The sequence below is a fragment of the Muscardinus avellanarius genome (genome assembly GCF_963383645.1).
Source record: "Muscardinus avellanarius genome assembly, chromosome: 6".
Classification (NCBI taxonomy): Eukaryota; Metazoa; Chordata; class Mammalia; order Rodentia; family Gliridae; genus Muscardinus; species Muscardinus avellanarius.
In genome coordinates this window covers 77,408,464-77,435,905 of record NC_137791.1, presented here as the reverse complement: position 1 = coordinate 77,435,905, position 27,442 = coordinate 77,408,464, and the positions used below count along the sequence as shown (strand labels likewise).

At 36.4% G+C, this 27,442-nt stretch overlaps 1 protein-coding gene across 3 annotated transcripts in view; it reads right to left on the bottom strand.

Annotated features, from left to right (window-relative positions):
• Positions 1 to 488: 488 nt before the first annotated feature.
• Positions 489 to 27,442, bottom strand: part of NUP54 (nucleoporin 54) — a gene marked incomplete at both ends in the record, with an annotated part of 34,054 nt that continues 7,100 nt past the window's right edge. For all 3 annotated transcript variants that reach the window (XM_080697049.1, XM_080697050.1, XM_080697051.1), the window contains 9 exons: positions 489 to 617; positions 1,525 to 1,635; positions 3,139 to 3,258; positions 8,564 to 8,671; positions 17,904 to 17,997; positions 19,259 to 19,313; positions 21,577 to 21,773; positions 22,731 to 22,918; positions 25,299 to 25,525. In XM_080697049.1, coding sequence (XP_080553175.1) covers positions 489 to 617; positions 1,525 to 1,635; positions 3,139 to 3,258; positions 8,564 to 8,671; positions 17,904 to 17,997; positions 19,259 to 19,313; positions 21,577 to 21,773; positions 22,731 to 22,918; positions 25,299 to 25,525 — 1,229 coding nt within the window. The remainder of the gene's footprint in view (positions 618 to 1,524; positions 1,636 to 3,138; positions 3,259 to 8,563; positions 8,672 to 17,903; positions 17,998 to 19,258; positions 19,314 to 21,576; positions 21,774 to 22,730; positions 22,919 to 25,298; positions 25,526 to 27,442) is intronic.

Genomic DNA, 27,442 nt, shown 5'->3' with positions numbered 1-27,442 from the left:
TACTTTTGGATTTTCTTTACTCTTCCTACAGATGATATCACAAATATAAAAACCAATGTACATTACACTCTGAAGTACAAATCTCCAACAGCCAAATAATTACACAGTTTATTATGTTATGTGCAAATAGACATATTTCATATTTACTTGCTTTGGAAAGCAGAATGGAGAATAATCATTCAACACTGTGATTATGTTTAAGAAAATGCTGTTGTAGAAATTTACAATAATACATATACTTTTGGTAATTACTTCTTACAGTAAATACAGTTTTTAGATGTGAATCTTTTGAGGGTTATCTCTGAAGAGCCGTGAGGTGACTATTTTATTTCAGATTTAATGAACAGTACCTCAAAATCCAAGCCAAGAGAGCATCACTTTTTCTTTTTTCTCCATGTGGTCAGTCATTTTCAATCTTAAGAAGGCCAGATGCTGTAAGAAGGTGGGTGGATTGCTTTCACAAACCTCTAAGACAAGCTTGTGAACTGTCAACTAAAGACACCACCTCTGATGTGAATAGTCTCATTCAATCCATGTTCTACCAACTTTATATCTTCTAGATCATCTTTTATGATGCTTATCAAGTGGCTAAGGCCTTCTTGTTGTTGTTTTAGATGCTAGAATAAAGAAAATAAAGTATTATTAATGCAATTTTATTAAATTGCAGGTTACTCAGGAAAAAGACCATTTTCGTCTATAATCTAGTAACTGCTCTAAATATAACAAGCATGCATACTTAAACATTTTTTCTACATCTTTTGCTAATAACACCATTATATGTCTGACAGTACAAGTATATTCTTAAGAACAAAATCATACATTAACAATCTTAAATATTTTTAGATGGCTATTCCTCTTATCCTTGATTAACAAAGGCATATTAAAAAGAACTTAAAGACACTTAAATATAGATGAATATTTACTAGAAAAACAATCATTTTATAAACAGAATTTTCACATTTTAAAGTACAAAGAATATAGTGATGGGTAATAGTAATGACTATGGTTGCTAATATTTTTAGTTCTTCCCATGTCCTATGGTACTGTTTAATAACTTCATTGCTATTAACATGTTTAAAATTCATTTAAAATCCTTTGAGTACCTTTTTACGTACCAGGATCATTTCTACTTTACAGTTAAAGAAACTGAGACATAGGTAAGTAATCTGCCCAAGATCAAGTGAGCCATGAATCAACTGCAAAAAATACACTGTTTTTCCTCATTTTAAAATGTAGGTGGGGACTTGAACAGACATACACACATGTATCCAAGTTCCTGTTTTAACTTCCTTGGGTATATATCCAGAAGTGGAACTGCCAGGTTGTTAAAAGTTCTATTTTAATTTTTTAAGGCACCACACCACACTATTTTACATATAGACTCCACCATTTTGCTCCTTAATTGTGCATGAAAGTTCCAATTTGTGTCAATACTTATTTTCTGGTTTTCCCATAGTAGCTCTCCTAATGAACATGAAGAGGTAAGTTGACACTAAAAAAAGTGCACCTTTGTGCAACATTTACCTGCTTGATTTCTCGTAATAGATCAGCATCTATATAATATCTTTCTTCAGATTTGACTGCTCCAAAATGATTCTGCATTCTGATTTGAGACATCAGTTCATTTAATCGGCCCTAAAAGTAAGAATGAGTCAAAATACAACTGCTAACAATATCCACCACTTTTTTTTTTTTTTTTTTTGGTGGTACTGGGATTCCTGGAAGCCTTTCTACCCCCGAGCTACACTCCCAGACCTATTTTATACTTTTTTATTTTTTGGAAACAGGGTCTCTTAAGCCAGTGTGGCTGGCTTCAAACGAGATCCTCCTGTCTCCACCTCCCAAGCATGGGGATTACAAGTGTGCTCGACCACGCCCGGCTTAACCACCACTTTTAAAAGAGATTGTTTTCTTTTGAAGAAATAGTTTCAAAACCATCAATTAAAACTTTCCAAGCAGGGCGTGGTGGTGCACACTTGCAATCCCAGCATTTGGGAGGGTGAGACAGTAGGATCATGGTTAGGAGACAGCCTCAGCTATTTAGTGAGGCCCTTTCTAGCTCAGCGAGACCCTGTTTTAAAATAAAGAATAAAAAATAGGGCTTGGGGTGTAGTTCGGAGGTAGAATACCCCTGGGTTCCATCCCCAGTACCATAAAAAAACAAAAAACCCAAACTTTCCAGCTGGGTATGGTGGCACATGTTTGTAATATTAGTACTTGGGAGGCTGACACTGGAGGATCGATAGTTTGCAGCCAGCCATAACAACTTAGTAAAGTCCTCCACGATGTAGTGAGATCTTGTTTCAAAAAAAAACAAAACACAAACCTATAGATTATATATAGGGCTGGGGGTTCTCAGAGGTAGAATATCTCTGGGTTCAGTCCTCAGTACCCAAAAATAAACATATATTCTAATCTGGGCTGGGGTATAGCTCAGTGGTAGAATGTTTGCCCAGCATACATGAGGCCTTGGGTTCCTTCCCTAACAAAAACCACAAACATGCACACATTTACATGCCTGATTCTCCCTGTACATTATTGAAACACTAATACAGGCAAGGAGGTTCACTTTTTTTTTGGGGGGGGGGGTTGCTGAAGGTTGAACCTAGAGGTATTCTACTTCTGAACTACACACCCAGCCCTTTTTACTTTTTTATTTGAAACAGGGACTTGCTAAACTGATGAAGCTGGCCTCCAACCTGCAATTCTCCTGTTTCAGCCTCCCAAGTACTGGGATTATAGATGTACACCATCATGCCCAGCTAGGAGTTCATTTTAGAAAGGTTTTTATTTTACTTTTAGTGCTAGAGATTGAATTTAAAATTATTCTCTCTCTGAGCTTTACCCCCAGCTCTGTTTTTTATATTTAAGTTTTTTTGATACAGATTCTCCCTAGGTTGCTGAGAGTCTCACTAAATTTTTGCTAAGGCTGGTCTCAAACCTGCAATCCTCCTGTCTCAGCCTCCCAAGTACTGGGATTACAGGTCTGCGCCACCAGGCCTGACTGAAAGGAAGTTTTAATTAAAGAGAACAAATGTTTAATAAGTACAACTATGTAAAATTCCTGTTTGATGACTAAATACTTCTCTGCAGATTCACTGAAATAAATTTTTACTTCATGGTCTTAAAAGTACTTACCTTAAACTGAGTAGGTGCATTTAGTTCACACTGAATTGTATCTAGCTGAACTCGCAACTGCTCTTCATCAGCCTGGATGGCATAACCACTCTTCCTTTGAATTTCCTGTTTAATTAGGACCTACACAAAGAAAAGTCACAAGAGTAATAAAATCTTCTCGGTTATGCAAGTAATTTTATTACAATTACTATTGACAGAAATCAGCTGGAAACTACACTAACAATACAAGAGAGCTTAACAGTTCAAGATCTGAATTATGTTTCTATCCCTATAAATTAGGCATAAAGATCTCAAAAGCACATATACTTAACAACTGGGGTGGCATTAGGGGTCCTCTTCACAGTGCTTTTTATGGCTTTTTAAAAAGCAGTACAAAAAACAGGTGATGCCCCTTTTTCAATACATTTATGCCTTTCCGAATTAAGTATGCATCATGTAAAAACAGCCCACAATATTAAGGTTTTTAAAATTTTTATTGAGCTTTTCTTCGGGTTACAATAGTCTATGTAGCAAGAAAAAATACAAGAAAATAAAAGGCAAATTTCTCTCATACTAAAGACAAACAGTGCTGATCACAACTATACTACATACATTATTCTGTGACAAGTTTCCTTCTTTTTCCCAACTCAGCAGTATATTTGGAGAGTCTGTGCTGCCGCCTGTAAAGGTATACTTGCTCTGCTCTGACTCCAAGACCCTGGGTCACTCCCTGTTGAAATAGTGCAAGTCCCTCCAGGCTTTTATCCATACGTCTAATCATTATCTGATAATTTTCAAAAAATTAGGATACTATATAATTAACAGTTAACTCCACTAAAATCTCATTAAAGTCTTAAGAGATACAGCTCTGATTTTTAATAGCTACTTACTTTTTCACACATTAATCAGTAAAATATTCAATCATGATTGACTTGATAAGCATACATTTTATTTCTAGTTTTGACTATGAAAAATGCTAGAATACATTTTTAATACAGATCTTCATTTATTGGTATAGATCCCCAAGAATGAGATTGCTCAATTCAAAAGGATGTATATTTTCAGTTCTATTAGACGCTGCTAGATTGCTTTTCTAAAAGATCCTAACGATTCTGATTCACAAACCACATTTGAGAGTACCTTTACCCTACCCACATTGCTATTGGCCATAGGTAGTGGCGTTTAAAATTTTCCAATCTGATGATTGTAAAGATATCACCTATTTTTTCCACTGATTTGTAAATCTGATTCCTAGTAAGTTAAAGGAATATCTTTGGTTAAGTACTTTATATTTGCTCTTTGTGAACTGCTTTATACACCTTTCCTCCCACATTTCAATTAGGTTTCCTTGCCAAGTTACAGATTCTCTTTGTATAATGTGTATTTTAACACTTCAGCCAAAATCGCTGTTTTCTGCAAAATTCCTTTTTTTTTTTTAAATTCACAACAGTTGGCACATGGTTTCTGTTATCTTGCTGTATAAAATTTTTTAATTCTTATGTGGTCGATTCTGTTGTATAGTTTCTGGCTTTCTGGTTAAGTATCTAATCCCTAGAAGTGGTATATATAGCCTCATGAGTTTAAGTCTTTAATCTATTTTTTAGTATATAGTGTAATATAGTGATCTAATTTTATTTTCTCCACATAGAAAGCCAGTTATTCCAGCATTATTTACTATATAATCCCACGGAACTGAAATACTACCTTTATTATATGTTCTGTATCCACATACACTTGCACCTGCTTGGAGATTCTCTATTCCATTCCATGGATTTTTATGTCCAATTAGGTTCTATAACCTGGTAAGGGAAATCCTTTTTTGTGTGTGTGGGGGGGTCTTAAAGATCAAAAATACTCTTTTTAATTAAAAAATCTCAACATTTTAATCTATTTTTAGAAGCTATAGTTCCACTTTAAACTTTATGAAGTACATATTATGTCTTTTTATCTAAGAATATGGTTTATCTATTTATTTTTATTTGGAAACAGGGTCTCACTAAGTTGCTGAGGCTAGCTTTGAACTTGTGATTGATTGCCCTGTCTCGGCCTCCCAAATAACTGGAATTAGAGAGTGCACCACCACACCTGGCCTCCTGGTTTGTCTATTTATAAAGACCTTAATTCAGATTTTGTACTTTCTTCATCAATCTATTCCTGTTTTACTATTTTTCTATTACAGTGAATGGCATATTTTCCTATTTCCATGATGGTATATACTGATTCTTATACTGCCATTATTTAACTAGCTTACAATGATTCTATGGTTTATTCTTGGGTCTTCTAGATAATCATGTCACCAGCAAACATGAAAAAAAAAAATCATTTAATCCCATTTCCCAGTGCTTATTACATTATTTTCTTGCTCGTTATATTTAGGAAAACCTCTAAAACACTGAATAATAATGCTAACATTTGGTATCAAGGTCTCTCGATTCTGAATGTGACTTTTGTGTTTTGCTTTTTGGAATATTTGCTATTTTTTGTTAAAGTCCATTATATATTTTTTTCTTTAATGTATTGACATACTAAATTAAACTGATAGATTTCCTGTTACTAAACCAATCCTTACTTCCTGAAATAAACCTTACTTGGCCACAGCCTATTTCTTTAAAATTTCAAATAGCTAGATATTTTTGCTTATATGCCATTTATAAATTCTGGGATTTGGGGGTTCAATTTATTTAGGTATAAACCACATACAATAAAATTCACCCCCTTTAGATGTACAGTTCTATTTTGACAAATATATGTCACCACCACCACCACCACAGTTAATGAGACCCCAAGTGTGATACCTAGCACAAGGAGGGGGAGGAAAACTAGTTACTAAAACCTGGTGAGGAGCCGGGTGTGGTGGCGCACACTTGTAATCCCCGCGCTTGGGAGGCGGAGACAGGAGGATCGCGCAGGTTCGAAGCCAGCCACTCTGGCTTAAGAGACCCTGTTTCCAAATAAAAAATAATATAAAAATAGGTCTGGGAGTGTAGCCCTAAGTTAGAAGGGCTTCCAGGAACCCCAGAACCACAAAAAATAAAAAATAAATAAAAAATAAAAAATAAAAAAAATAAAACCTGGTGAGGGAAGTCTTCAATATTTGTTTCCCTAGAAGCTACTCTCAAACATTCCTTTATATTTTTTTTTTGCATGCATACACACATGCATGAAAGAAAAAGAGAGATATAGATACACAGAACAGAGGGTTTGAGATAGAGCTCAGTGGTAGAACTCATGTTTATTATTTGTAATGAATATTTAGAGCATTTCTATTATCCCCAGAAGTTCCCTTTTGCCTCTGCTTATTTCTAGTCTCATATAGCCTTTATTATTTTTTAATTTTTTTGGTGGTACTGGGGTTCCTGGAAGCCCTTCGACCTCCGGGCTACACTCCCAGACCTATTTTATACTTTTTTAAAATTTGGAAACAGGGTCTCTTAAACCAGCGCAGCTGGCTTCGAACCTGCGCGATCCTCCTGTCTCCGCCTTCCAAGCGCGGGGATTATAAGCGTGTGCCACCATGCCCGGCGTTATATAGCCTTTAAAAGTCAGGCTTTTTTACTAACATAGTTTGCATTTTTTAATGAGAAATGTTTATATGTTTCCTCTTTTGGAGGTACTAAAAGCAAATATAGACATAAAATGGTACAGCTGCTTTGGAAAACAGTTTGACAGTTCCTAAAGTGGTAGAACAAAGGATCAACCATATGGTTTATACCCAAGAAAGTGGAAGCACTCATTCACATAAACACTGTCACACAAAAAACATTATTATTTTTGTGTGTGTGTGGTACCAGGGATGGAACCCAGGGGCATTCTACCTCTGAGCTACATACCAGCCCTGTTTTTTATTCTTTATTTTGAAACAGGGTCTTACTAAATTGCGGCGGGCCTCACCAAGTACCTGAGGCTGCTGCAAACCTGTGATCCTCACTTCTCAGATTCCCAAGTACTGGGATTACAAGTGTGCACCACACACCCGGCTCAGCATTATTTTTAATAGCCAAAAAGTGGAAAGAACCAATAGCCATCAATTGAGTAAGAAAAAAAAAAAATGTGGTGTACTGGTACAATGGTAATTATTCAGCAATAAAAAGGACTGAAGTAATTTTATATACACCAACAAGGATGAACCATGCAAACATTATTCTAGAAAGAAGCTTATATAGTTTAATTTGTATGATATGCCCAAAAGAGGCAAATTCGCAGATAGACAAGGCTTGTGGATTTGGATTAAACTGGGGGAGTGGCTGCCAAGAGATAGAGTTTCTTTTTAGGGTGATGAAAATGTCTTAAAGTCTATTATGATGATGGCTGCACAGGTCTGTGAATATAGTAAAGACCTATCTTTAGACTGCTCCTTTTAAATGGGTGTACTGTATGGCATGTGATTTATATCAAAAGCTACTTAAAAAGAGGAAAGCCATCTATATTTTTCCTCAATTGTTTTGAATAAGACACTAGAATTTGTTCTTTCGCTGTTAGATGAAATTCAGCAATGAAGCTATTTGGTCTTGATGTTTTTTCCATATTAATCTTGCATAGCTTTCCCAATTGCTTCTATTGTATTTACTTTTCTGTAGATTTTGGTAACTTTTATTTTGATAGAAAATCACGTTTCCTCTAGATTCTGGATTTGTTGTCCTGAAGTATGTGAAGTGTTTCTTATACTGTCCTTCATATTGCTTCACTAATTTTATTTTGCTTGCTTTTCTCCTCCTTTGGGTTCATGAGATGGTTAACCATTTTTATAATTTTTTGAGGTACTGGGGATGGAACCCAGGGGCACTGTACCTCCGAGCAACACCCCCACCCCTATTTATTAGTCCTTTTTAATTTTTCAAACAGGTCTCACTGAGTTGTGAAGGGTCTCACTATTTAGCTGAGGCTGTCCATGAACCACGATCCTCTGGTTTCCGCCTCCTGTATGCTGGGTTTTCAAACGTGCACCACCATGCTTGGATGCTTAGCCCCAAGTTTTTTTTTTTAATAAATTTTTTTTAAGCTCAATGTTTAAAACTTTTCCTTTTGCTGTGTCCCATTGGTTCTGATGTGTAATCTGTTTTCATGATAGTTTCTAACTGCAGTTTTTGTTGCTATTCTTTTATTTTCTCTTGTTAATTTGGAAGTTCTGTTGTTTTTCAATAATTGTTATACTTCCTTTTCTGGGGTTCAAAAGCAAAAATATGTTTCTTACTTTATGAAAACTAGGTATAAGTGCTCTCATACATGCTTTTCTTGCACCAAGATGCTTCTTCACTGTTTTCCTTCACCCTCTAAAAGAAGTGACCTTCTCAATTGTTTTACTCTCCTAATAGGTTTTACTAAGTTTGGTACTTTCAGTTTCAGACAACTATTACTTCTGAGTTTTTCTTTTTACTATAAAAACCTGTACTTAGCATATATTTCATACATCTCATCTTATAAATGTTGAAAAAATCCAAAATAATACCTGTAAGGTTCTGTGGGAAAGATCCATAAGTTTCCTCTTGTATTGTGCAATTTTGGCCATAGTTGTAGTTTGATTCTTTTGTAGCTCACTAATATCTTCAGATATGATCTGTTGAAAAAAATGTTCTTTAGGTAAATCAAGTCTAAGTATTACAACTATTTATCAAGTACACTTAGTAAATGTAAAGTCTGAGATAAATTTAATATAACCCTTCCCCTTTAATTGAATATTTGTTTCTTCTTATATGTTTAAAAATAAAAAAGTAACATTCAAAGATTTATCACTTCAGCATATTTAATGATGAGGCAATGGATAGTAAAGATAAAATATACACTTCAGAAATAAGGAATTTTTATTATGGAGTAAAAAAAAGCTAACATCTGTAAGATGACACGGGGCAGCAAAGGCAGCATGTATTTGTGTGTAAATAAACCGGCCTGAATCTACTTTCAGAAAGTATGATATAATGCAATATAACAGTTACTGAATACCCAGAGGGAGTAATCATAGTGGAGAGGAGAAAAATACATTAATTTTATAGACTTGGATCTTTGGCTCTTTGCCTGGCCTAATACAACACTGTTCTTTCTTAGGAAGTGTTAATCTTAAACAAGCTTAAAAATCTAAGGAATTCCAATCAGATATAATCCCATAATTGTCCCTATTAAAATCAATCTTTCTATGTCACTGGCTTAGGTTGACATAGAAAAGAGGATAAGAGTTGGGCATGGTGACACATGCTTGTAATCCCCGCACTTGGGAGGCTGAGACAGGAGGATAGCACAAGTTCGAAGCCAGCCTCAGCTACTTAGGCTCTCAGCAACTTAGTGAGACCCTGTTTCCAAATAAAATATAAAATAGGTCTGGGAGTATAGCCCAGAGGTAGAAGGCCCCTGGATTTCATCCCCAGTATCACAAAATAAATAAATAAATGACTATATAACAAACATTTTAACACATCCACCACTGTACATCACCTTTTAAAGAAAAAGATGCCAAGCCATTATGAAGAGACAAAATTAGGTAGCCATGTAACCATCCAGAGAATTTATTAACAATCTCAGAATTGACCGAAAAGGAACATTTGTGGATGGAATAATTTAAGATTCAATTTTCTCATAAAGGACAATATATGATAAACCCAAAGCTGCCAACAACATATTGAATGGGGGAAAACTCTAAATGGAGCAATAAGGCAAGAGAAGGGAATTAAAGGAATACAAAAGGGGAAAGAAGTGAAATTATCTATTTGCAGATGACAAATAGATGTCCTACACATAGAAGATCCAAAAAACTCAACTAGAAGACAACAGATACAACAGATATATAAACTCAGTACAGTTGCTGCATATATAAATCAATTTACAATCACTTCTCGGCCTTTTGGCTAAGATCAAGTGCAGTATCTGTTCTTAGCAGTTTAAAACCAATTTACAAAAATAAATAGCTTTTTTAAAATACCATGAATCAATCCACTGAAAATGCTATCTGAAAAACAATCCTACTTAAAACAGCATAAAAACAAAACACAAAAAATACCCCCCCAAACTTAGGAATTTATCTAACCAAGAAAGTAAAAGACTTCTACAATGAAAATTACAAAACACTGAAGAAAGAAACCGAAAAAGACCTTAGAAGATGCAGAGACCTCCCATGTTCTTGGATAGAGAGAATATTGTCAAAATGGCCATACTACCTGATGTGATCTACAGATTCAATGCAATCCCTACCAATATCCCAATGGCATTCTTCATAGAACTAGAAAAAACTGCCCTAAGATTCAAATAAAGAACAAAAGATCCAGAATACCCAAAGCATTAAGAACCATGCTGGAGGCATCACAATACCAGATTTCAAATTATACTACAGAGCTACCCTAATAAAAGCAGCATGGTAATGGCACAAAAACAGACACAGAACAATGGAATAGACAAGAAGATAGAAACAAATTCTCACTTACATCCAAGTGGTTTTTGACAAAGGAGCCAAAAACATACTGGAGAAAAGACAGCCTTTTTAAAACAAATGGTACAGGGAAAACTAGATATCCATATGTATAAAAATGAAATTACATCCCTATCTCTCACCCTACATAAAAGATGGATCAAAGACATATAGAGTAAAAACTTTGATATTACTAGTTGTAAACAGGACATTAATAGAGACTTTTTCAATAAACCCAAGAATCAATACATGGTATGGCATCAAACTAAAAAGCTCTTTACAGCAAAGGAGACATTCAAGAGTCTAAAGAGAGAACTTACAGAATGGGAGAAAATCTTTGCCAGCCACTCCTCTGATGGAGGACTAGAATATATAAAGAACTCAAAAACTTAAGCACTAAAGAAAATAAAACTCCCAATTAAAAAAAAAAAAAGACAACTGACCTGAATGGACACCTCCCCAAAGAAGAAATACAAATAACCAATTATAAGAAAACATGTTCAACATCATTAGCAATCAGGGAAATGCAAATCAAAACTATATTGAGATCCCATCTAACATTTGTTAGAATGGCAATCATCGAGAATCCAAACAGTACAAATGCTGGTGAAGATGTGGAGAAATAGGAACTCTTAAGCTGGATGTGGTGGTACAAGTTTGTAATTCCAGTACTTGGGAGGCTGATACAGGAGGATTGCAGGTTTGTGGCCAGCCTCAGCAACTTAGTGAAGTCCTCCACAACTTAGTGAGACCTTGTTTCAAAAAAAAAAAAAAAAAATAGTGCTGGGGGTATAATTGAAGGTAGAATGCCCCTGGGTTCAATCCCTGGTACCACACATGCACAAAGAGAAATAGGAACTCTTACACCCCACTGATAGAATTTTAAGTTAGTACAACCATTATGGACTTTGGAGGTTCCTCCAAAAACTAGGAATGGAACTACCACATGACTCAGCTACAGATTCTTCAGAATTTTCCCAAAAGAATTAAAAACATCAGAATACTATGTGAGAACAAGTAACTGAAACACTTAACCTTCTGCAGACTAAAACCATCTGACTCATAGATGAGCAACACTGAATTGCTCTAAGAAACACTGCACATTTTTAAAGACAAGCTTTTTGGGAAGTCATGTATATATCCCAGGCCAACTTTCCTGTTGGTGTATGAGATGGAACTGTTGCCTTTATTTATGCTCATGCTCTGATTCCATGGAATTATTACACAGTGTTCATCATTTACTCTACAGATCATCTTTAACACCTAAAATATCTATGCCCTAAAGACATTTTTCAGTAGTCTTTTTGTATTTGTATTCCAAATTGTACAATTTGTACTTTGTATTCCAACTGCCATCTCTCATAACTTGTTTGATAATTTTAATAAATGAGATTTTTTTTTTCCTTAAAAAATCAGAGTACTGGCTGGGTGTGGTGGCGCACGCTTGTAATCCCCATGCTTGGGAGGCTGAGACAGGAGGATAGCGCAGGTTCAAAGCCAGCCTCAGCTACTTAGTTAGGCTCTCAGTAACTTAGTGAGACCCTATTTCTAAGTAAAATATAAAATAGGTCTGAGAGTATAGCCCAGAGGTAGAAAGCGTCTGGGTTCCACCCCCAGTACCACCAAAAAAAAAAAAAAAAAAAAAAAAATCAGAGTACTATAGTGATAGATGCATATCCATGTGTATAGCAACACAGTTCACAATATATAGCCAAATTATGGAATCATCCTAGGTGTCCATCAAAAGAAGAATGGATACAGAAAATGTGATGTATACATAAAGTGGAATTCCACTCAGTCATAACAAAACTATGTCATTCACAGGAAAATGGATGGGTCTAGAGAATATTATGGTGAGATCAGTCAATCTCAAAAGTCATGTTTTTTTCTCATGTGGAACTAAAAAGAGAAAACATAAGGGACTAGTAGGTGGAGAGAGATGAGTAGAGCAGTAGAAGCGGATGAGGAGAGGAAGCTGAGGAAAATAGGGAGGAATGAGGAAGGAAATAGTTCAAATGATATTATGGCATCATATGTGAGTATTATAACCAATTTCACTAACATGTAGAGGAAGAGGAGAGCAGACCAAGGTAGGATGTGGAAAGAAATACACCAAAGGCTATGTACATGTATTTTTATCACCTGAACCTTATTAAGATGTAAACTCTGATGCACTCATAAAATAATAAAGAATAAAAAATATCAGAAAATAGGTAAAAGACTTTTTTTATACAAATAGTCAACAGGTATATAAAAATGCTTAACATAAGTTACTAGGAAAATGTAAATTAAATACATTAAATCACACTGAGATGTTATATCTTTTAGGATTGCTATTATAAAAAAGACTAAAGAGTAAGGAGCAGGGTCTGTGGAAGGGAAGGCAGGTGCCATGCCAGAACAAGAAGGTGGCAAAAAAAAGCCCTAAAACAGCCTAAGAATGAGGCCAAAGATATGAATGAGGAAGATAAAATAGAAACAGAACAAAGTAGAAAAAATTCAAGGAGGTAAAAGCAAAAGCCACAAGAAGAATCCCTTGATCACAGAATTAAGAAATCTGGCAAAAATGGGCAGAGCGGTAGATGTCTGTAATCCCAGTACTAGGGAGGCTGAGACATAAGGGTGTCAGGTTTGAGGCCAACCTCACCAACTTAGCAAAACCCTCTGTAATTTATCATGCCCTTGTTTCAAAAGACAAAAAAAAAGGTAAAAAGTAAGCTATTCATTATGATGGTAACTACTATTTAAACAACATCTTTTGATAACCATAGCTAGAATGAAGTGTTATTTTACAGTCTACTGTAAATTTTTTTTTTTCAATACTGGGGATGGAAACCCAGGGGGCAGTCTACATCTGAGCTACACCCCAGCCCTATCTTTTATTCTTTATTTTGAAACAAGGTCTCACTGAATTGCAAAGAGCCTCACTAAGTAGCTGAGGCTGTCTGTGAACCGCGATCCTCCAGTCTCAACCTCCCAAATGCTGGGATTACAAGCGTGTGCCACCACACCCAGCAGTCTGCTGTAAATTTAAAGAAAAACTTTTTGCTGGGAGCAGTGGCATGTACCTGTAATACCAATACTCAGAAGGCTGAAACAGGAGGATTCCAAGTTTGAGGCCAGCCTGGCAACTTGGTAAGACCCTGTCTCAAAAAATAAAAAGGGCTAGAGGTAGAGCTCAGTAGTAGACTGCCCATGAGTTCAATCCCCAGTACCACACACACAAAAAAGTTGATTTCATACAAGTAGAGTAAAATGGTTACAGAAGAGGCGTGGTGGTTTTAGGAAAGGATAAACGGTTTGATCAAAAGATATATAATTACAGTTAGGAACCAGAATAATCAAATACATAGGGACAGAAAGTAGGTAAGTGATTACCCAGGACTTAGCAGTTGGGGTGTGTGTGTGGGGGGGAATAAGAGGTAGGGAGAGATATCATTAATAACTAATAGTGGTAATGAAGATTTTTTTGGTGATAAAAATATTCTAAAATTGATTGCAGCGATGGTTGCATGACTCAAAACTAAAAACCAGTGGCTCAAAATTTTTTTTTTTTGGTGGTACTGGGGATGAAACTGTTTTACCTCCGGGCTACACTCCCAGGCCTATTTTATATTTTATTTGGAGACAGGGTCTTAAGCCAGTGAGGGTGGCTTCGAACCTGCACGATCCCCCTGTCTCCACCTCCCAAGCGTGGGGATTACAAGCGTGCGCCACCACGCCCGGCGGCTCATAAATTCTAAATGGGTGAATTGTATGATATATGAATTATACCTCAATAAACCTGTTTAAAAGAAAAAGGGATCCAGTTATACCACTTGTGGGCATCTTTCCAAAGGGACTGAAATCACAAAATCACAGTAATATATGCATATCCATGTTTATAGTGGCACAATTCACAACAGCCAAATTATGGAGCCAATCTAGGTATCCATCAAGAATGGATCACAAAATTATGGGATATACATACAATGGAATTGTACTCAGCAAAAAAGAACAAAATAAAGTCATTTTCAGAAAACTGTCTGAGCCTGCTGGGTGTGGTGGCGCATGCTTGTAATCCCCGCGTTTGGGAGGCAGAGACAGGAGGATTGCGCACAGGTTTGAAGCCAGCAGTGCTGGTTTAAGAGACCCTGTTTTCAAATAAAAATATAAAATAGGTCTGGGAGTGTAGCCCGGAGGTAGAAGGGCTTCCAGGAACCCCAGTACCACCAAAAAAAAAAAAAAAAAAAAAAAGAAAAAAGAAAAAAAGAAAACTGTATGAGCCTAAAGAACATCATGCTAAGTGAGCTCAGCCAGCAGAAAGTGAAGGGCCATGTTTTCTCTCATGTGGAAACTAGAGAGTAACTGGGGTAACAGATGGACTTCAGCTGATGCAGGAGAAACTTCAGTGGAGCCTGGGAGACGGTCAAGGGGAAGGATGGGAGAGAATGATCAAGGAAACAATCACCTCCTCTGTGCATATGTGAGAACCAATGTCAATCTCAATACCAGTGGGGAAGGGGGAGAGCGGGGAGGGAGCCGGGGGGTGGGGGGCTCACCAAGTGCCGGGTCGTGTATGTCACTACCACTATGAACTGTATTATGATGTGAGACTCTAATGCGCAATAAAAGACAGAGGGACATGTGTAATAAAAAAGGGCAAATTTACCACAAAAACACAGTTCTAGATAAGTATGTATCTAACAACAGAGCTTCAAAATACTTCCAAATGAAGGAACTGGGCATGGTGGCATACACCTGCAATCCTAGCTACTCAGGAAGCTAAGGCAGGATTCCAAGTTTGAGGCAAGCCCAGAAACTTATTGAGATCCTATCTCAAAACAAAATAATAACAAGGGCTTGGGATGTAGCTCAGTGGTAGAGTGCCACTCTTAAAATAAAAGTAGGGTTTAAAGGGGATCTGACATATTACTTATATTAGAAAAGAAGGGTTTTAAGTCATAATCAAAGCTGCTACCTTAAGAAACTAGAAAAAGGGAAATAAAACCAAAGTAAACAGATTTAAAGGAAATAAGACCAGAAATTAATGAAATTGAAAACAAGAGAGAAAAGCCTATTTGAAAAGACCAATAAAATTCACAAACACCTGGTGAAAATGATAAAAAGAATGGCTTCTTTAGTTTTATTGTGAACTGAAGAACTCGGGTCATACCCCAATCACAATACTGCAGACAACTCATTTTAAAAGTGATAAATCGCCCAGTGTGGTGGCATACGCTTGTAATCCCAGCATTTGGGAGGCTGAGACAGGAGGATCCTGATTCGTGACCAGCCTCAGCTACTTAGGCCCTCCATAACTTACTGAGACGCTGTTTCAAAATAAAAAAAAAAATTAAAAATCCACCTGGAGGTATAGTTCAGGGGTAGAGTGCCCCTGGGTTCTATTCTCAGTACTGCCAAAAAAAAAAAAGAAAAGAAAAGTGATAAATGGGTGTACTGGCACACACTTGTAATCTCAGTACTTGGGAGGCTAAGTTAAGAAGATCACAGGTTTGAAGCCAGCCTCAGCTACTTAGTGAAGCTCTCATCAACCTAGTGAGATCCTGTTTCCAAATAAGAAATAAAATTGGGCTGGGGATATAGCTTTGAGGTAGAATGCTCCTGGGTTCAAGCCTCAGTATTAAAAACAAAAAAAGAGAGATGCTGATAAGTTTACTGTGTCCAGCCTATCAGAAAAGGGTCTAGAAATTCTCCTGTGACTTAATTCTAGAATTTTTAGGTACAGACATGAATATTAAAAAGGAAAAATGTGCTGGGCATGGTGATGCATGTTTGTAATCTCACTATTTGGAAGGCTGAGATAGAAGGATCACAGGTTCAAAGCCAGCCTTGGCAACTTAGCAAGCCCCGCTGTAAATCAGTGAGATCCTGTTTCCAAATAAGAAAATCAGGCTGGGGGTGTAGCTTGGAGGTAGAGTGCTCCTGGATTTAATCCCCAGTGCCACACATACACAAAAGGAAAAGTGATTATAATGTTCAAATACTTGTAGGAAGTACACAGGAAGCATTATGATTATCCACAAAGCAATGCAAGAGAAAATGGTTATGTATAAATCCTACCAAGAAGATTGAACCCAGAAGTGTTCTACCAACGAGTTGCACCCTCAGCCCTTTTTATTTTTTAAACAGGGTCTCATTAACTTTCTAGTTTCACACTTGTGATCCTCCTGTCTCAGCTTTCCAAGTATTGGGATTACAGGCATGGGCCACTATACTTAACTTGGTCAGTTTAAGAAAGATCAGTTAAGAAAGTTGTATAAAAAGAACTAGTTCACATTGAAATGGGTTATACTCCATAAAATAATATTTTTTATTATTCAGAATCTGAATAAAATTAGAATCAATGTAAATGAATATGGAAGTGACATTTTCTGTGTTTTTTTTGGGAGGATTGAACCCAGGGGCATTCTAACCCAAGCTATACCCTCAGCCATATTTTATATTTTATTTTGAAACAAGATCTTGCTAGGTTGCTGAGTCTCACTAACTTGCTGAGGCTGGCATCAAACCTGCAATCCTCCTGTCTCATGATCCCAAGTACTGGGATTATAGGTATATACCACTATGTCCAGCTTGGGAGAGATTTTTAAAAACCTTTAAGTATTTAGCCAGGTGCAGTAGCATATGCCCGTAATCTTAGTACCTAAGAGGCTGAGACTGGAAGATTGAGGTTTGAATCAAGTCATTGTGCAGTAATTTAATAAGAAACTAATTAAAAAAAATTTTTTTTAAGGGGCTGGGGGGTATAGCTTTAATGGTAGTCCCAGGACCACAACCACATAATAAAAAAAGAACCCTGAAGTATCTGAATATAAAAAAAGGTTTACTTTATGAAATAAAACCTGAAGGAGATTCAACATAATACACCAAGACAATTTAAAAAAAATAATTGCCAGGCGTGGTGGTGCCGGCTTATAATCCCCGCACTTGGAAGGCTGAGAAAGGAGGATGGTACAAGTTTGAAGCCAGCCTCAGCTACTTAATTGTGAGGCTCTTAGCAACTTAGTGAGACTATAAAATAGGTCTGGGAGTATAGCCCAGAGGTAGAAAACCCCTGGGTTCTACCCAGTACCACCAAAAAAAAAAAAAAAAAATTATAATCATAGCTTCATCTTCATAAGGCCCCATAAATAAACACATTTAAGAAAGCAATTTGCAAACATTGTGTAGAACTGGCCTACAAATGTAAATTCATTATCAAAACATGTTAAATTGAATTTATATGTCAAATTGAATTATATTTTGGGGTCATAAGGCAGATAAAACTATAACTGTTAATTTATAGTGTACTGGTTTCCTGTAAGAAAAAATAGCAGACATGGTAAAGAGAATTAAATGTCCATAATTCCTCTTGCTACTCCCAAGACCAAAGAATGAAAAATGAGTTGCTTACATCTAATCTGGTCTGGTGCTGCTTAGTCATCTGCTCTTGAACTTTCAGTCTTCGGAGAAGTTCTTTGAAGCCCACCATTGGTACAGGAATTAACCTGAAGAAATGCAAATGGTCAATTTTCAGATATCAAGCTTACCACTACAACATACAAGTTATGATTTTCATAATTTACACAATTGCACATCAAATTTCTAGACCTGTAGCCGGGCGTGGTGGCACACGCTTGTAATCCCAGCATTTGGGAGGCTGAGACAGGAGGATCAGGGTTCAGGGACAGCCTCAGCTACTTAGGCCCTCTGCAATTCAGTGAGACCCTGTTTCAAAATAAAGAAAAAAGTACTTCTAGACCTCTGACTACAAAAACAAGTGTTAGAAAATGAGCCTTCCTATTTTACAAGTGAGGAAATATAGTTCAGTCAAAACCCTGGATTATTTAAATGCAAATATCTAGGGGACTGGCACTAAGATTTTTCCATCCCTAGCTAGTCTTTTTTTTTTTTTTTTGCGGTAGTAGGGTTGGAACTTAGGGCCATCCTACCTCTGAGCAACACCACCAGCCCTATTTTTTATTCTTTGTTTTGAAACAGGTCTCACTGATTTGCAACGGGACTCACTAATTTGCTAGGGCTGTCCCAGAGCTGTGATCCTCCTGTCTCAACCTCCAGAATGCTGGGATTACAAGCGTGTACCACCACGCCAGGCTTCCTAACTAGTTTTTAACCACACTTTTATATATTTATTTTTATATATTTTTTAAATATATATTTTTATAAATATATATTTTATATATTTATTTATATATTTATTTTTGGAGTACTGGAAATGGAATCCAAGGATATTCTACCTCTGAGCTACACCTCCAGCCCTGTTTTTTATTCTTTATTTATTTATTGCAATTCTGGGGATGGAACCCAGGGGCATGCTACCTCTAGGCTACACCCCCCAGCCCTAGATATAGAGATTCTCACTAAGTAGCTGAGGCTGGCCATGAATCTCCGATCCTCTTGTCTCAGCCTCTCTAGTACTGAGATTACAAGCATGCACCACCACGCCTGGCTAGATAGGATTTTTTAAAAGCAATGAAAAAGTCGGGCATTGTAGCCCATGCTTTTAATCAGTACTTAGGAAGCCGAGACAGAAGGATTGCAGGTTTGCAGCCAGCCTTGGCAATTTACTGAGCCCATTTCAAAATAAAATAGGGCTGGGGATGTAGATCAGAGGTAGAATGTTCTTGAGTTCAATAAAAATGAATAAACTCTCCTCCAATTTAAGAATTACAATGAGTGCTTGAGCTCATGTTTGTATGCTTCCCTAATAGTAAATATTAGTGTATATATAAAACAAGAAACACTTACTTTTCAGAATCAGGGTTGTCCACCTTGGCTTGCTCCCAAATAATAGGATCAACACCTACCACAAAGGAAAAATACTTTTCCTGTAACAAAGTATTTTCAATCTTTCTAACATTTAATGGGAAAGGCTTACTCTAAAGACTCAGAGCTCAGAAGTCATAATGGGAAATGACTGCTAAATATCATTGTAAAAATAAATTTTTTGTGTATAAATTGAAAGGAACTATCTATAGCCTTTAGAATAATAGATTAACCTACAAAATATAAAAAGAGCTCCTATAAATCAAAAAGGAAGACAGAATTGAACAGAATGGCTGAGGACATAATGGTTAATTCACAAAAATATAAAAATTAGGCGAATAAACATATGAAAAGATGTTCAAGCCGGGTATAGTGGCACACCCTTGTAATCCCCACGCTGGGGAGGCTGAGACAGGAAGATCACGCAGGGTCGAAGCCAGCCTCAGCTACTTAGGCTCTCAGCAACTTAGTGAGACCCTGTTTCCAAATAAAATATAAAATAGGTCTGGGAGTATAGCCCGGAGGTAGAAAGCCCCTGGGTTCCATCCCCAGTACCACAATAAATAAATAAATAAATAAATAAATAAAGACTTAATTAAAAAAAAGATGTTCAACTTTGCTAGCAATCAGGGAAATGAATACTAAAATAAGTTAATTTTTAAATTAATTTTTGTTGCCATTAGTGGCAAGAAATGAGAAAAATAACACATTGCTATTATGCATATAAATAGTAGAGCTTTCTTTGAAAGGTAATTTGGCAATAGTAAGTAAACATATCTAACATATATAATATTCAAATTTTATCACCTATTTATTTATTTGGTGGTATTGGGGTTCCTGGAAACCCTTCTACTTCCAGGCTATACTCTCAGACCTATTTCTATACTTTTTTATTTGGAAACAGGGTCTCTTAAGCCAGCGTGACTGACTTTGAACCTGCGCGATCCTCCTGTCTCTGCCTCCCAAGTGCAGGGATTACAAGCGTGCCCCCGGCACTGGGTATTTACCTTTTTAAAATAAATGAGTGAGCTGGGCGTGGTGGTGTAAGCTTGTAATCCCCACCCTTGGGAGGCGGAGACAGGAGGATCACAGGTTCGAAGCCAGCCTCCTGGCTTAAGAGACCCTGTTTCCAAATAAAAATATAAAAATAGGTCTGGGAGTGTAGCTGCGAGGTACAAGGGTTTCCAGGAACCCCAGTATCACCAAAAAAAAAAAAAAAAAAAAAAAGATATATGCCCATGTTTTCTAAGACATCTACAGAGAAATCAATTGTTATATACTATACTTAGTTATATACTATATATATATATAGTATATATATATAGTTAGTTATATAGTTAGTATAGTTAGTTATATACTAAACAAAACATTTAGCTGGGCATGGTGGTGCACGCTTATAATCCCCGGCTAGGGAGGCAGAGACAGGAGGATCGCGCAGGCTCGAAGCCAGCCGAGCTGGCTTAAGAAACCCTGTTCCCAAATAAAAAAGTATAAAATAGGTCTGGGAGTGTAGCCCAGAGGTAGAAGGGCTTCCAGAAACCCCAGTACCACCAAAAAAAAAAAAAAAAAAAAAAAAAAAAAAAAAAAAAACCCAACAACACTTAGATTAAGTAAGATAAGTATATCCATGGAATTCTGTGAAGTGTTTAAATAGAATAAAATTTATTTTCATGTCCTGAAATGAAAAGTACTAGTTGCAACTTAGATCCTCTTTCATAATAATAAAATGAAATAGGGTTAGAGATGTAGCTCAGAGGTAGAATGTCTCTGGGTTTAGTCCTCAGTACCACAAAAAAAAAAAAAAAAGAAAAGAAAAGTACTAGTGAATACTGTGAAAAGGCAAGTTGCAGTGAATGTACAGTGTAGGAGCCTTTTTAAGAGGAACTATGTGCACATATGCTTAATTTAAAATAACATTAAGGATCAAGTATAATACATTATCAAGAGTTACTTCTGGAGAAGGAAGATAAAAAAAATATCAAATAGCTGACCTAGATGGGCCATCTAGAATCTTGTACAATAGAATACATTCAGGTTTTACTTAAATACTGTGTTAAATAAAGAAAGTTACAAGTGAATCACCTACAGGTAGATGGATTATTCTTTAGTTCATTATCTCCTAATTTTTTAACAGTTACATGAATGAATGAAAACAAATATTAAAAATTATGTCTCAAATAAGCAGGCATGTGAAAGACTAACATTGGCTTATTAACATTAATAACCAACCAATACCTCCCAAAAGGAGGAGAAAAATCTGTCATTTTTTTTTCCAAGTCTACATGACCCTAGAACCATACCAGCAGGAGGATTCTGTAAAATCTGTTTGATCTGTGCAGGAGAAAGTTCTGTTCTCGTCATAGAAAGTGTTACACCAAGTTGCTGTAATTGTGTTTTTATATTGGCTTGTTCAAAATGGGAATATAGTGTTGTAGCTGGAACTCTTCTTGAGGTACCATTTGGAGAACGCTCAACAACATAAATGACAACTTCTGTCCTGAAGGAAAATAAGCAATTTACAAAATATTGAGCACATCACCCATAGCCACAAATATCAATATAGCATATGATATTAGGAGGGTGCTAGCTAAATTCAGAAATGGTTTTTTAAGGGAATTCCATTTTTTCTTAAATCTTGAAAAATAAACCTCTATTATATCATGGTCACTTGTAAACCACCTTAAATGATAAAAGTTAAAACAAAGTAGGTAAAAAAGAAAAAAAACCTCTAAAAAGGTTTGCTCAGCTGCAAAGCCCTATATAAGTGTTATTTGTTCCTTTTTTCTAGAACCAAAAAGTACTCTGGAGATTCTTCAAAAACTTTGGGTCCTTCTCTTCATTAACCCCAGAGAAATCATATCTAACCTTAAATATCCTAAAGTAAATGTCTTGCCTCTCTAAGACTAAAAATTATATACAGGACAAGGGAAGTAAAGCAGCCATATTTTTCTATAAATGAACACATAGTAATCAATTAATAAAACTTTTCAGCCAGGCATGGTGGTACACGCTTGTAATCCCAGTACTTGGAAGACTAAGACAAAAGGATTGCTGGTTTTGCGATTACTGAGACCCTGTAGCTCAGAGGTAGAGTTCCCCTGGTTCAATCCCCAGTAAACACACACGCACGCACGCACGCACGTACCAAAAAAACTTTTCAGTAACATCTCTGTGGCATTCAATTTGCACACAGCCATGATAAATGTTTTCTCCTGGTCCTGAATGAAAAATCTATAAAATTATTAGCATATAATTAAGAAATCCAAAATAAAGAAAAAAATTTAAACAAAACACTCCTACAAATAATGAATAATCACCAGCCAAGAAACGACATTCTGCTCTGAGATTTAATTAGTGCTTCAGCAGCAAAAAAAAAAAAAAAAAAAAAAATTACTAATCATTCTCTTTGGACCAGGGCACACAGAAATAAATAGTATATTTAATGTATACTTACTGATCATCTGGCAATGTTTTTATACCCTCTACATTTACAGTAAGGGTCTGGTTTCCTCCCAATACTTTATGCAGTGATTCTACCAACTGCTGTTGCTGACTTCGAATATCGGTTTCCTTTTTGTTGAAAACTAATACCACTAGCCCATCTTCATCTTTATTATTGGGCATACAACTATAACCTACTGCCTGTGAAATGAAAAAAAAATTAATAGTATCAAAAAATCGTACAGCCCTAAAAGGATAGGAACAGATAATTTACAAAAAATGACGTAACTGCTTGAATAAACATTTCAATTTCACTTATAAACTAAAGCCTTTTTAAAAAAGTACACACTTTAAGTATATTAATAGCTTCCTATCTGATGAAATAGGGGGAAAACAGGTTAGTGTCTGGAAAATGAAGAAAATAATTAGTCTCACCATTTTGTATCCTAAGAAACCTCACAATTATAACAACTAGAGAGCTTTCTCCTTTGAGAAATCTTGACACCCATTATTGTTAGGTATTTCTGAACCACTGAAACAACTTTACATGTCATTCATTGTTAAACATGGCTGCAAAAATCATGGACCAAATATATTTATTTCACTAAATATCTAATTCATGGAATCTTAAAAAACAAGTGTTAGGTATATAAAGATGTATATACAAATACATACTCTTAAGATAAAATAATCAAACTGTCAAGTTACAATTACTAGGCAGGGGTGGCACACGCTTGTCATCCCACCATTCGGGAGGCGGAGACCAGAGGATCGCAGTTCGAGGACAGCCTCAGCTACTTAGCGAGGCCTTTTGCAACTCAGTGAGACCCTGTTTCAAAAAATAAAAAATAGGACTGGGGGTGTAGCTCAGCGGTAGAATGCCCCTGGGTTCCACCCCTAGTACCACAGGGGCGGGGAGTTACAATTACTATAAAGAATGTCTATCATTTTATGGTTTCATATATGAAATAGGTTAGTTTTTTATGTAAAATATGATGAACTGTACCTTGCTAAAAATTGCTCTTGTAGATATAAACCTTTATCCATTACCAATTACACATTACTTTTTAAAAGTATTTAATTCAGAGTGGGGATGTAGCTTAATAGCCCAGCATGTGTGAGATGGTCAATAGTCTGATCCTCAGCCTTATAGCTCCAAACACAAGGTATGTATGCACTGATTATTTTTAAGTGATGGACATAGGCCAACATAACTCAAAAAGGGATATAGAAAGAAGTGTAAGGGCTGTGGATATAGTTATGTCGCAGGGTGCTTGCACAGCATGTAAAAAGCCCTGAGTTCAACCCTCAGCACCTCCAAATAAAAAAAGAAGAAGAAATAAACTTGATTACAATACATTATTTGTTATAGAAAATACACTGCCAAGTGGATCTATATACCCTCACTGGCTAATGAACAGATTATCTCAAGTCAAATTTGAATGAGATGACTGGTAGGCAAGGAATTAGAAAAAAAAGGGCAATATTGTTTTATTGGCTTTGGCATCCAGATACAACAGTAGCAAAGGGTTACACATGCCAGGGAGAACGCCTATCCACCGGCTGGGCTGCACTTTGCTTGCTAGTGTTCATTACAGTCATACTTTCCTTCAGTAACATTCTGGTCATTTTAAGTCACATATGTAAGAGATCACATTGTTTTTTTTTTTTGTTTTTTTTGGCAGTACTGGGGATGAAACCCAGGGGCATTCTACCTCCAAGCTATACCCCAGCCCTATTTTTTATTGTTTATTTTGAAACAGGGTCTCACTGAGTTGTAAAGGGCCTCACTAAGTTGCTGAGGCTGGCTATAAATCCGGATCCTCCTGTCTTAGCCTCCCAAGTACTGGGATTACAAGTGCACGCCACCACTCTGGCTATCACTTTTATTTTATAATTTCTATGTTTTTATTTAAATTTTTTAAATTTTTTTTATTTTTTATAAGTGGAACATATTGAAAGTGGTGTACATTTAGATTGTGCTTCATGCCCTTCTCCCTCCATTTCCCTTCCCCCCTCCCAATAGAGAGTGTCCAGGTTAACCATGTTATATTTATACTATTACACATATTCGTATGTAGCTCCTCTATTGAACAACCTCAGCTTTCTTCCTCTCCTATCTTTCCATTCCAGCTTTGCTGAGATTTCCCCTCCATCATCTGGAGTTCCAATGGTATTACCACTACTCCCTAGCTTGGGCATATTAGAGAAAACGTATGTCTCTTCTCTTTCTGTGCTTGATTAATCTCACTTAACATATGCATACCCATGTTCATAGCAGCACAGTTTGTAATAGCCAAAATATGGAACCAACCTAGATCTCCATCAACAGATGAATGGATTGCAAAATTATGGGAAATACACACAATGGAATTCTATTCAGCTATAAAGAATAAAATAATAGCATTTGCAAGAAGATGGAAGGAACAGGAGAACATAATTTGTTTTTAAAAGTATAATCATACCATGTTCAACGAGTACTAAAGAACCAAGTAACTGTTTCCTTGATGTAATTTTAATCTAAAAGTCTTGTTCTGTCATGTATAGTCTTTTAAGTGAAGATTAAAAACAGTATTGATACCTTAAATCGGCAAAAGGGATTTTCTTGTGTGAATTCCACTGGTGGAATATTATTGTTGAAATATCCTTTTCCTGTTCCCCAAAAAGCCTGTAGTTGATTCCATTTTGCCAAAATAGCATCTCTCTCATCTCCCAATAGTGTTGGAGCAGAAAGAGCACTTGCAGTATTTATCAGCTGGTTGGATTGGGTAGGTGCTTGTGTCGGCTGACTGAAGAGGCCACCTAATGCTAAAAACAAAACAAAAAACAAAAGACCCAAAACTTAATCCAGATCCTTAGGTGTGGTAGACATAATAATGCCCCACATTCTTATCCTATTCTACACACACACACACACACACACACACACACACACACCCCTACATAACAAAGGGACATTGCAGATGTGATTAAGTTAGGCATGCTGCAATAGGAAGATTATCATGAATTATCAGGATGGGCTCAATTTCATCTTAAGTGTCCTTTCAAGTAGAAAAGGGAGCTCAGAGTCAAAGTGAGATTTGAAGATGCTATGCTGCTGGGCCACAAACCAAGACATACAGGGAGGCCCTAGGAGCTGGAAAAGGAAAGGGAATGGACTCTCCTCTACTGCCTCCAAAGTATCAAAATCCACCAACATTGGTTTTAGCACAGTGAAACCCATTTTTGGATCTTTTATATCTCTATAACTGTAAAATAATAAATTTCTATTGTCTTAATCCACTTTGTGGTAATTTGTTAAGGGAACAAGAAACCAAACATGAGAACAACCTTACAATGTTAAACTTGATTTGCTAATGATACTTCTTTTGTGTCTGTGGTGGTGGGAATTGAACCCAGGGCCATCCTACCTGTGAGCTACACTCCCAGCCCTATTTTTAACCTTGCTGAAAATGTCACTAAGTTGCTGAGGCTGACATCAAACCTGCAATCCTCCTGTCTCAGCCTCCCAAGAATTGGGATTACAGGAGTGATCCACAATACCCAGCATGATGCTATTTTAAATACAATTAATTCCAATACTAGATTACATCAGAAACACACACATGAAAAAATACAGTCAGGCATGGAAAAGTAAAGTTTGTAGAATTAAGGTTTTTTAAATTAGATTTTTATTTTATTTATTTTTGTGGTACTGGGGAAGGAACTCAGGAGCATCCTACCTTCGAGCTAAACCCCTAGCCCTATTTTTTATTTTTTATTGTGAAACAGGGTCTCACTGAGTTGCAAAGGGCCTCACTAAGTAGCTGAGGCTGTCATGGACATTTGGGAGGCGATCCTTCTATCTCAGCCTCCCAAATGCTGGAATTACAAGCATGTACCACCATGCCCGGCTTTCATTAGATTTTTTAAAGTGATACTGCTATCAAAATTTTAAAATAAATATAAATTGGGATCTATAAAATATAAATGAAAAGTAATTTAAGCTTAATAAACACTTCTCTTATTACAAAGAAATATATAATGAAAAGAAGTAACAAATGGACTAGCCTAGATAGTTTTATTTGTGGTACCTCCGAGCTACACCCCGAGCCCTATTTTTTTTTTTAATTCATTATTTTGAAATAAGGTCTCATTAGTTGTGGATGGCCTCACTAAGTAGCTGAGGCTGGCTGTGAACCTGCAATCCTCCTGTCTCAACTTCCTAAGTATTGGGATTAAAATAAAAAAATATAAAAAGGGGCAGGAGGAATAGTACAGTGATGGAATGTCCCGGGGTTTAATCTTCAGTACCACTGTAAGTTAATTAATTAAAAGAGAAAACTATGTAAGAGAACAACTTACTGAACTATGTGCAAAGTAAACACCCTTATAACCATGTTAGAAGATAAGGACCCTGGCCAGCCACTTCAGAAGCCCAACACGTTCCCCTCACAGTCACTCCCCCATCAGAGGAACTACAGCCTGTTTTATGATCATTTCCTCTACTTCGTGGATTTATACTCAAGTGTATAAACAGTATTGTTTATTTTTGCTGGTCTTAAATCTCTAGATTCCCCTTTTGTCTTATATTTCAGTTTGCTGAAATCAGATTGTCTTAAAGACTTTTTCAGGCAAAACTTTACTGATTACATTCTTATGGCATAGTTTGACATTATTTTGTCCTTTGTAATTCTTAGTAGTAGAGTTAGATCTTTGGGTTTATTATATTGATAGTTCGGTTTT